At 41.5% G+C, this 11,579-nt stretch overlaps 1 protein-coding gene across 1 annotated transcript in view; it reads left to right on the top strand.

Annotated features, from left to right (window-relative positions):
- The window catches only part of SLC25A21 (solute carrier family 25 (mitochondrial oxoadipate carrier), member 21), a 179,390-nt gene that overhangs the window by 163,018 nt on the left and 4,793 nt on the right, over positions 1-11,579 (top strand). Inside the window, exon 7 of the mRNA XM_015416318.1 lies at positions 5,199-5,363. Within this exon, the coding sequence (XP_015271804.1) occupies positions 5,199-5,363 (165 nt within the window). The remainder of the gene's footprint in view (positions 1-5,198; positions 5,364-11,579) is intronic.

Here is an 11,579-nt window from a genome sequence, read left to right as displayed (position 1 = left end):
ACAGCAAATCCAGTGGCGAATTGGACTCTGTGTTTTCCAACGAGGACTCTCTTTCTGATAAGGGGGCAGCTGCCCCCAAGTGCACATACAAACTGAGGATTAGAAAATATAAGAAATGAAGGCTGAAGGACTCTGTACTGTGCCTTTAAACTTTAGTTTTATTGTGGGATGCTCTGGGGGTTCTCTTAAATGGATAAAACATTGGATAAAAAGATACAAAAATTAGCATAGTCGACTATGTTCAAAGTAATACTAGCAATTTAAGATTAACATTTATATAAGATGTTGTTATGATCTCCTATACTTAGGGTTTTAGTTAGTTGTGGTTTTATTTCCTTTCTCCCTAGATGTAGTCACCCCTTCCCAATTTTTCATAGTAGTTTGTAGTCTATTAAAAAATGAAATAAAAAATCCCCCCCGGGGGGCCAAAAAAAAAAAAAAGATGGATTACAGAAATTGAAATCAGTGCAATAAAGACAAGTATAATACATCCAATAAACTGTGCAATGAAACTGGGTTACAGTATTAGAAAACTATCAAATAATAACAGTAAAATAAAATGAACAGTACAAAGAGAAAATTGCATTTTTCAGATGTTAAAACTACTATCTCATTCCTTTTATGAAAAGAGCCTTCTTGAATAATTATATTTTACTGAACAGTTCTCTTTTACTACCTCCCTATTGCTTTTATTAGCTACACATTATTGGGGGGGGGACACTGAGACTGTGGGAGAGGAGGTCAGATTGGAAGTGGGGAGTCTCTTGGATCACTGCTCAACCTCATCCTCTTAGCCACTACGTTGTGCCAGTTCATCTGCACTCATAGACAAGTGTCTTATGGGGACACTTCAATTGCTGTGGCACATCCCTCCACCTAAAAAAACTTTGCTTGATTCTTGCTAAAACAGCACCCAGTGGGACATGGCTTTACTGTTGTTCAACCAAAACGTCCTTTGTAAGTACTATGTATCGCCAACAGAGCATTCACTTCCCCTAAGGAGCTGATGAGTTAATCTACAGGAATGTTATCTTCTGCTCCTGTGGTATGGCAGTAATTTTGGCAGCTGGAGCCATACTTGCTATATAAAAGAGAGGATGAGAAGACAGGCCGAATCACCTGGGCAATGCTTGTATCTAATGATTCCTTAGCCGTTAAAAAAACAGGTGCAGTCAGGACTAGGCAAGCCTACCCTATAGACCTTTGACTAAGAACCCACCTTGCCAGAAGAATTTACAGCTGCTGTGATCAGGGCAGCTCCATTTCCCTCTTTTTGTGCCTTGAATCTTCCCACAAGAAGATGTGTTAAATATTTGCATGCCCTTGGTAGCACTGAATTCTAAAATAATCAATACATCAGCCATGACTTGAATAGATTTTGTTACTTCACAGACACTTAGACACACCCACCCACATTCGTATGATTTGTGTGTTGAACTTATCAATTATCGGGGGGAGGGGATTGTGTGATAATATAGCAGGTGAAGCATCCCTCATTATTGGTAGAGATGTACAGCTGGAAATTTTCTAATCAAGATCCCATCTGTACCATGCCTAAGTGACTCAAATCCAAGCAAATTAATTCCTCATGCTTGGAAATGACTGAAACTCTTCCAATGTGGTATTTATTCTGTCCTTTTGGTGTATTGTTTTGTTTTCCTAGCAGTCGGATTTCAGAGGGGAGAAAGTGAGTTGGCAGTTATGTGCCTAACAAGAACAACATCCAACCCAAACAAATTATTCCATCTTCCCACCAAACAGAATTTTGTCAATTAGTGTTTATGTGAACAGCATTTCAGTGTACTCTCACCAGATTTGGAAGGGGTTTCTGATTCTCTATATGCATGGTCATTGTCGTTGCATGAGCTGTTTTGTTATCTGAGGCTGTGCTGTTAGGCAGGGACAAAGATGTGCTTACACTCACCAACAGGTGCGCAGGGAAGATGTGGGGAGAACAGAAGCAAAGACTTCCTGCAATAAGACGTGTGTCTGGCTGCCCTGTAAATAACAAGGCAAATGTTTTTCGGGTAGGCAAGGCTGATGAGACTGGGGAAGTAGAAACAGGGGTAGGGTTTCCCACAAGTGCTACTCCGTGCGCTCACTCCTCCCTTTTGCCCTGATGGTACGTGTCAATTTCACACAAGCTGCTGTGCGGTCGCATTTTGCCCCGCAGCTTCGTGCGATTTCCCCCGCGTCTACTCAGTCCTCAAAAAACAGGATTGAGAAGAGGCGGGGAAAATCGCATGAAGCTGCGGGGCAAAATGCGGTCGCGCAGCAGCTTGTGTGAAATTGACACGTACCATCGGGCCAAAGAGAAGAGTGAGCGCGGAGCAGCACTTGTGGGAAATCACCCAGAGACTTACAGCTCTACCTCCCCAATGTCTTTAAAGAACAAAAGCACACATTAAAGAAGTGTGAGATTGATTAGTGACAATGAAGGAGCAGAGCATCTCTCTTTACCAGAAAACACCATAGCGGTAGGGTCCAAAATCTCCCAAGCAGCTTTATTTTATTTTAAAATGCTGCACTTGGTGTGTATGTGAAATGTATAATGGCCAATTCACATATAAAGCAGGAGTTCTGTTTTTAAACAATAACAGAGCACACAGGTAAGGGAACTTAATCCTGCTTCTTCATCTCCCATCCTCTTTGTTTTACTGTTGTACATAGTTTAAAACACATTTTCTCTAGGTTTTTAATACATGAACTCAGCTAGATTAGGAGAGAATGTTGAAAGAAACAGAACATAGAAAGCATTTAGTTCTCCGATTAGTTCCCCAGCCTGCACACTCAAGCACAGACACACACATTGCTCCAGGATCCTGAGAAAGGAAAGGAAATCTCACTCATGTACTGATGCACACCTGTCTATTCCTGCTCTGCAAGTGAGAATTTTAATTGCCTATAAAATAAGGGTACTTTCTTTTTATCTGCCTGAAATTGATGGTGCCTGGGGTGCAGTCCTTTAAAGTTTCGTCATAAATGGAGATGAGGGGTGGGAAAGGGAAGATGAGCAAGGGAAATGGGAAATGCCTTTCCCATTAAACCAGTGGAAACAACTATGACCCTTTTGTGGGGACACCCCCCTAACTGATGGGCATTCTACTGCACCCATTCATGTAATATTATCATTTCTCTGTGATAAGCAAATATGATAACTAGAGTTCAGAAGAGAAAAGAATATGACTAGACAAATACTACAAGCACATCTTTTCCCTCTTCCTCCGCAAGCAGCTGGATTGAGACGAGTTGGTGCTGCCATTATTATTAGATCTTACAGCAGCATTCAACATGGTCAACTATGACCTTTTGACCCACCGCCTTGCCGACATAGGAGTATGGGGGCCGGCCCTTCAGTGGCTTACCTCATTTCTCCAAGATCAGGGACTGTAATGTACTCATATCAGACCACGTTCAAGGCAAGGTCTCCACACGGTCGGGTGAAACCTCCGAGCTTCACTCAGACACACAATGGATGACACGGATCCTAGCCTGCTCCAATCGGAAGGCTAGGCTCCAGGCTGAGAGCCTATGGAATTCTCGGCCACTGTAATAACCAATCACGGGAGTGGGGGGATGTTTTGGGTGTGGGGTTTTCAGGGAATATAAACCGGCCTGCAAGCCGGCTAAAGTTGTTCTGAACCTTTAATAAAGCCTTAGAGCTGAATCACTACCTTCGTCTAAGGACTTTTCATGGACAGAGGGTTGCGCTGGGGGAAAGTGTGTCCTCCAGATACCTCTTAACATACAAGACTCCACAGCTTAGAGGGAGCACTGGTTGGGATATAGGCTGCCTGCTCTTGATGGGGTGCCACTGACACTGGTGCAGTCCATCAAGAATCTGGGAGTGATTTTGGATTCCGCCTTGAATATGGAGGCCCAGGTCATGCCAGGTTCGACAATTGGCCCCCTTCCTGTCATAACCCGACCTAGCCACAGTAATCCATGCAACAGTCACCTCCAGGCTAGACTGCTGTAACTCCCTGTATGCTGGCCTGCCCTTGAAACTGACCCGGAAGCTCCAGCTGATCCAGAATGCAGTGGTGTGAGTCCTGACGGGAATGCCACAGATGGCACATATACATCCAGTGCTGTGCCAGCTACACTGGCTTCCAGTAGAATACTGAGTCAAGTTCAAGGTTTTGGTATTGCCCTACAAGGCCTTGAGCGGTCAGGGACCGACATATCTACGGGACCGTCTCTTCCACTATGTCCCTGGAAGAGCACTATGCTCTTCAAGCTATCTGGCTGTCCTCGACCAGGGCTGGGGCCTTTTCGGTCCTGGCCCCAACCAGGTGGAACCATCTGCCAAATACCATCAGGGCCCTGCTGGACCTTATGCAATTCTGCAGGGCCTGTAAGGCAGAGATGTTCCGCAAGGCCTTTGGTTGAGGTCAGCAAAGGTTTCCATCATAACTGGCACCCTTTGTGCCCCAGCTACTTTCCATATTTGTTTTACCCTCCCCCCCCCGCCCATGAAGTGGTCTGCAGTCTGTAATGGGACAAGCTGATATATACCATCTTTTTGTTTGAAATAGCTTATTAATGTTTTAACTGTTTTACCTTGATGTTTTTATGAGTGATGTACATCGCCCACAACCCTGCATTCCTGAGATTGTGGGAATTAATATATAAATAAATAATAAATATATATCCTGATAAATATTCCATTTTTAATACAGAGTACAATCGTCTTCACAATATTGGTTAGTCATCAGATTTCATATATTTATTTATGTCTGCTTTTCTCTCTGATGAGAACCCAGCCTAGCTTACAACATCATTCTCTCTCCCTCCATTTACCCTCACAACAACCCTATGAGGTAGTTTAAGTGGAGAGACAGTGATTGGTAGGTTTGCCAAAATGCCAGGCGAAAAATGTCCTGTCCTTTTAATAGAGGCTTAATAGGATGTTATTTACCTGGTGATGTTCTCTGCCTCGATGCCGTGAAAAGCTTCAATTGCTCATTTCCACACAGTAAGCTTCTATTAAAGGGACAGAACATTTCCTCTAGGCCTATTGACCACCCTAGCATCTGGCCCAAGGTCACTGTCCTTTTCGAGGCAAAGTAGGGATTCAAACCTGGGTCTCCCAGATCCTAGTCTGACACTCTACTAGTTCTCATTTTGAAATAAGTTTGTAAATTGTGTGTGTGTGTGTATATAAGCACCTTGTGCATTTTGCTTTGTTCATACAGCAACCATCCTCTTTTGCCAAAGCTCAGCAGATTATTCAAGCCAATGGGTTCGGACTCCAGGGGCTCAACAAAGGGTTACCTGCCACCCTGGGACGCCATGGAGTTTTTAATATGGTTTATTTTGGATTCTACTTTAATGTGAAAAACATCATTCCTGTCAATAAGGTAAGTGCAGTGCAGTTCTGAAAAAGAAGCAAACTAGTAAGGCCGTGAATAAGGCAATTTGGCTGACACTAGGGAATTCCTTTATTTATTTATTTAAAATGTTTATTAGCTCCCTTTCTCCCTCACAGAACTCAGAACTGCTTCCTTGACTGCTCCACAAAGTGAGGCCGCTACAGCCTCTCCTGCCACACTTTCCTCTCATTCCACCCCCCACCAAAGGGCTTCTTTCTTCTCCCCCATGGGTTCACAGGAGGCTCACCCATGGAAGTCCCACCTGTCAGCCCGTCCATTTTAGAGGAAGTACTGTCTTTATTATCATTACTATGTGTAGAACTACACATCACAGTTAGTTCCATTATGATATTAAGATACATTTTTTTCTTTTGTAAATGTAGCTGCTGCAACTGGTTTTTCAAGGAAGAGAAGGATGCCAGGATAGGTGGTGTGGGTGGAGGGGAACCGTATAACCATTTCCTTCTCTACTGTTTCCCCGCTGCTTCCCCTCATACCACTTTCACCCCCACTGGAGGAAAAATATGGGTACCTGGGAGTTTTCTCTAGATGGGATTGGGATAGCTTTTTCAGTTGGAAAATGGCTAAAAAGGAAGTGGGGAAAAGTCATCTAGCCCTCATCAGTCTCCCCATTGAAAACGTAGCCCCTGGACCTTCTGTTAAAAAGATGCCTTTTTATATGATCATGTAACTAAACACTTAATGATAAACTGTGTGGTTTATGCCAATCACAGAAGCAATAAAACCAGGCCACCCACATACCTGGTAAGACTTTTTATGTACTTGGGGGACTTCCCAAGTATGAAGAAAAATGTGATTTTGTAATTTAACCAAAAGAAAAATACCCCCCCACACACACACACACCCTGCTCTAGGGTGCTCCAGGAGCATAGAATGTTCAAAGTAATTTAGAGTCAGTTAAAGGGAAACGGGAATGGGTGGACATAGGAATTGGTCTGGTTATCAAGTCCCTGAAAGCTTAGTGTTAGATAATCCAGGAAACCAAACTTTAAGGATGGAGTGAAAACTTGATGGTCATTTGCAGAGCACTTTCAGTGTCCAAAGTACTTCATGTATTTTGTTTTCATGACCACAGCCCTGCAAGTTAGACCAAAATTATTATCTCCCTTCTGAAGATATTGTGAAGGCAGAGGAAGAAGGCCACCAGCACTTGGATATATCTGGTCTGAATATATACCTGAAAATTACCGTATCAGTATTTCTGGGAATATCTGGGTATCTGGAACGGTCTTTGGGAATCTCGGGAATACTGGTAGCTGGGTACAATATATTTCCGGAAGTGTTCAGGAATATCCAGGGCTGGCATTTTAAGGATCTCAGGCCTGCTTCTTTTCCCTTTTACAGGTTTCCCAGGCAATAGGATGGCATCTCATATCTGGGATAAATGTTGCCCAGACCCAAACAGAGGCTCACAGCTGACATAAGTCTCACCCGGGCCAGGGAAGGCTGCTCCCAGCCTGGGTGACCCAAGCATAGAGCACCTTTTTCAGGGGCCTGTAGAATTAGTCCAATTCACCTTGGTTCAATTAACTTGAAACCTGGGTGTCTTTACTGGACAGATCAAAATGAGTAGTGGTAAAGTGCAAGAGTTCAGTAGCACCTTAAAGACTAACAAACACTGCTCACTTCTTCAGATACAGCTAGAATGTGAGTCCATTAGTCCTATATATTGGAAATTGGATTCGAGACCTAGATTTCCTCAATACGAGCCATTAGTCCTATATATTGGAAATTGGATTTGAGACCTAGATTTCCTCATTACGAGTGCTGATTTCTCCACACCGACTACCGCTCTGAATATCACACCTAATCCAATCACACCTTCTATTGTCATTTGCCTGCTAATGCCATTTGGCATCTAAAATCACTCCACTTTCCAATATATAGGACTGATGGACTCGCATTCTAGTTGTATCTGAAGAAGTGAGCAGTGATTCACAAAAGCTCATACCCTGCCACAAATTTTGTTAAGGCGCTACTGGACTCTTACTTTTTCGTGGACAGGCAGCACTAGCTCCCCTGCAGTTTTGAAGTCATTTGGTTGAAAAACAGTCTCTCCAGCCCCCTGGAAAAAGCCCCTGTAAGGAATAATGGAACCCAGATTCCAGAACCCCAGAAAAACCTGAAACCAAATCCCAAAACAATACTTGGAGGCACCAAATACCATCAAATACCAGTATTTATTCTCCTTCTGAAATATGAAACTGAAATATACTGATTTATTTTCAGGTGTACCTCCTGGGCCATGTCTCAGAGCCTCTGTTTGGCAAGCAGGAGGTCCCAGATTCTATCCCTAGCATCTCCAGTTAAAAGGATCCGGTAGTAGGTGATGTGAAAGAACTCTGCTGGAAATTCTAGAGCTGCTGCCAGTCTGAGTTGAGGATACTGATCCTAGGCAACCAATGGTCTGATTCAGTATCAGTCAACTTCATGTCTTCCAACCTCAAATTCTCTTTCCTGAATAGACACAGACCCTTGAGGGGGGGGGGAATTTTCCCCATGTGTAATATTCTTCATTTAGTTAGAATGGAACTTATTTGCCAATTTGTTGTCTGGTTTGGAGCATTCATACTGTTACTCTTGAGTTTTCATCAAACCCGAGCACCTTGCTAGGCACCCTTAATTTCAAAACAACCTGAACAGACCGGACACTCTGCCTCTGCAGTGTTCCTGGTTTTTGTAGATTTACTATGTATGATGATTTTATAGAGCCTTCCTTCCTTTTCTGTTTTACCTTTCTACAACCTGCCTAACTTCTCAATGCTGTCGTAGACCTGGTTCACATATGCAAGGGAATGAGGTGATAGAATAACAGACTGATGGTGAACAATCACATTTGGGAATGCTCCCATATCATAGAAATGGGAAACCAGCACAGTACACAAAGGGAAGCGGGAAGCATTCTCCATGCATTCCTAGTTTTCTATTTGAGTTTTTATGTAAAGGAATATTCAAAGCCAGAATCTATCACCTGCAGCATGAAGTGGGACAGTCCCTTCTACCACCTCAGGGCTCTGATCACTGCCACCTCTTCCTTTTGCATGTCTGAACCAGGCCAAAGTATGCACCTTTGGTTCTTTCTATGCTACATCCTGTCCTAACTTGATGTTTTCTTTTCTCAGTTTTAACCTGAAGATTTGGTTACCCATGGGTTTATTTTGACTTACGAGCTTCTGACAGATTATAATGCAGCTCCTGCATGCCAAAACTGATGCTGACATGTTTGTTTTATTGTATTCCTAGCTTTAAGCATCTTGTCTTCAAACCTGAACAAACCTAGTGACTAAGTAGCATGTTTGGAGTGCTTAGAGACAACAGTATTATAACTGCCCAATGACTGTGAGATCAAGACAATTATGCTAAGACCTTGAGTTGGACTTCTGGGGCTGATTTCTCCTTTAATGCAGGAATGTGGTTAAAGCATCCCACTGTGGCTGAACAAAATATCATGAAGGGCTCATGGGGAACTTTGCCGGGTAATATACCCCTCCCCCCATGAAATTCTGTTGTTCAAATGTTATTGGAGCTGTGTGTGGAATCCAAATTATGGGAGGAGCCAGCAACTGTGCCATTCTTAAACATTTTAAAATTATTTTTTCTTTATTTTGAGTTTTATAACTTAACAAGTAAACATGTATATATGAAAAACATCATAATAACGAAGAACTAATAAACTGATGCAGTTCAAATTACATAATATGAAAAACCTCTTAATATTTCTTTGGTACAGAATAACAAGATAAATTACCATTGTTAAAAACTGTTTATAAGAAAGGAAACAATTTCAACTGAAATTCAGAGTGGTTAGGACTAGAAACATTATATTTTACAACTTTATCGGAAATTTTGTCCATTGCATAGTAATTCCATATTTTCGAATACCAGTATGAAACTGACAGTTTATTGGTGGATTTCCAGTTACTTGCTATAACAACCTTTGCTGCTGTTAGTAGGATTGAAATTAGTTCACAGTGAATTTTCAGTATATGTGAGTCACACCATAGATCTAATAAGATAAATTCTGGGAGCTGAGGAAGATCATAACCTGTGGTATTATTAATATACATAAGAATCTTAGACCAAAAAGGTTGAACTTTAATACAAGACCACCAGCAGTGTAAAAAGGTGCCCTCTTCCCCACAGGACTGCCAACAAAGGGATGAATATTGGTTAGAAATTTTGTGTGATCTAGCTGGGGTAAGGTACCACCTTGTCAATAGATTATAACTTTGAGCTTGGATGTTGAGAGGACGTGATGTGATAGATGGGGAAGACCATATCCTGTCCCAAACCAAGTTAGTTAATGTAGATGTACAATCTGATTGCCATTGATTTTGATAGCTTAAAACTGTGTAGGTGAGAATAGTTTCTTCTGGAAGGCAAAAGTAATTACCTGGGAAAGAACTCCTGGTGGGGACACTTTGTCACAATGTTCAGGTAAACATTATTGCACACATTGAGCATATCAGCTTCCCAGCTGGGGCATTCATAACTCTCTCCCAGCATCTTTTCCAGTGACTTTAACGTGAAATAAATTAGGCTTCTTTGAGCCCCAATGCAGAATGTTTTTCCAATGCAGAATGTTTTTCATTTCCCTGAACTCTAGACACTACTATGACATCTAAAGAAGGGCTATAATTAATAATGATTTGAAATCTGACCTGATTTTTTCATAAATTTAAAGGGAACTTTTTTTTGTCTTGCGCTTAATGGGGGGGGGGGAGCTTTTCATTCAGAGTTCATCTAGACACTACTATGACATCTAAAGAAGGACTATAATTAATAATCATTTGAAATCTGACCTGATTTTTTTCATAAATTTAAAGGGACTTGCTTTTTTGTCTTGCACTTAATGGGGGGGGGAGCTTTTCATTCAGAGTTCAAAAGATTAGGGTTGTAATTGTTTTTAAAATGGTCTGTTTCACATGCTTCCTGGAGTAAACCTCAAAAGAGATTCTATAATATTAACAAAAACTTGTATTTAAAAATTGCATCTCTTATGTTTGTGTAAGCCTTTGACCATGCATATGTTTCTTACTGTCTGCAAAATAAGCTGGGAAATGTATTGAAATGAGCATACGAGCCTTTTAGCTGTCAACAGTGCTAACTGTGCATTAAATTTGCACCCTAATTAGCATTGTTTGTAACATTTGCCAAAATCAATAATTCTTTTATGTTGATTGCCCAAATCAAAGAAATGGCATGTGTTGGCCATAAGTGTTCAAACTGCAAATAAATGTTCAAATGTGTATTCTTTAGATGAACAAACTACTCACAGTCTCTGAGTGAATCAGAGGAAACTGGTCATTCAGCGTTAGATTTTGCGCATCTGTATTTAACAACAAACCGGTGTGCAATTTATTTCACTTTGTTTTTCCTGTGGTTTATTTATTTTACTAATTGTTCAAGGTTCCAATAGATCCTTCTTTGCAGTATATTGGCAACACTGTATATTAATTTGGGATCCTAAAGATGTTAAATGGAAGCAGAATTCACTGAAACGAATTATGGTTTTTGTTGTGGCATGCATTGTACATGCCTGCATAGCAAACACTTAAAAAAAAAAAAAGAATACCATGAAATCCTCATGCAGATCAAAATGTGTGATGGTTGTATGTATGTGTATGTGCTGGGAAACACATGGACATGTGATTGTTGCATGTAACAATTTTCCCACATGTATCATACTATTCTTTGTGCGCATTTGTTGTGTTGGCCTAGCAAGCTATTTCATGTGTGTGAACTTCCCTGTCTGTGTTACATCCACACCTAGACCTAATTCTCCTTGAGGGAATAAACCTGTATCTGGGCTTCATTATGTCAGCTGCAAATCACATGACTGAATGCTCCTCCATGCAAAACGTTCTCTTGAAGAGAAGAGCTGTGGTCCAAAGGGGTACAATCCAGTCACTGGTTTAAAGCTTTAGTAGTAACTAGGTCTTAAAACTAGATAATTTATAGAAAGAGCATTCCTATTCAGTTAGTAAAGAGAATGACAGTCAGATCAGAGGGGTATAGTTTGCGGGTGATGATGGCACACCTGCATAGGATTTTTAGGGCAGGAGGCAGCTAATTCTAAGAAGCAATAAAAGGGTCTTGAGCTGAACCCAGGAACACTAAAAGGCTGAACTGGATGCAGAAGCTTTGCAGGTTTATCCTAATGGTTGCCATAAATGTACCTGC

This window comes from Gekko japonicus, unplaced genomic scaffold (genome assembly GCF_001447785.1).
Source record: "Gekko japonicus isolate JY-2015 unplaced genomic scaffold, Gekko_japonicus_V1.1 scaffold751, whole genome shotgun sequence".
Classification (NCBI taxonomy): Eukaryota; Metazoa; Chordata; class Lepidosauria; order Squamata; family Gekkonidae; genus Gekko; species Gekko japonicus.
This window is presented reverse-complemented; position numbering and strand designations above follow the sequence as displayed.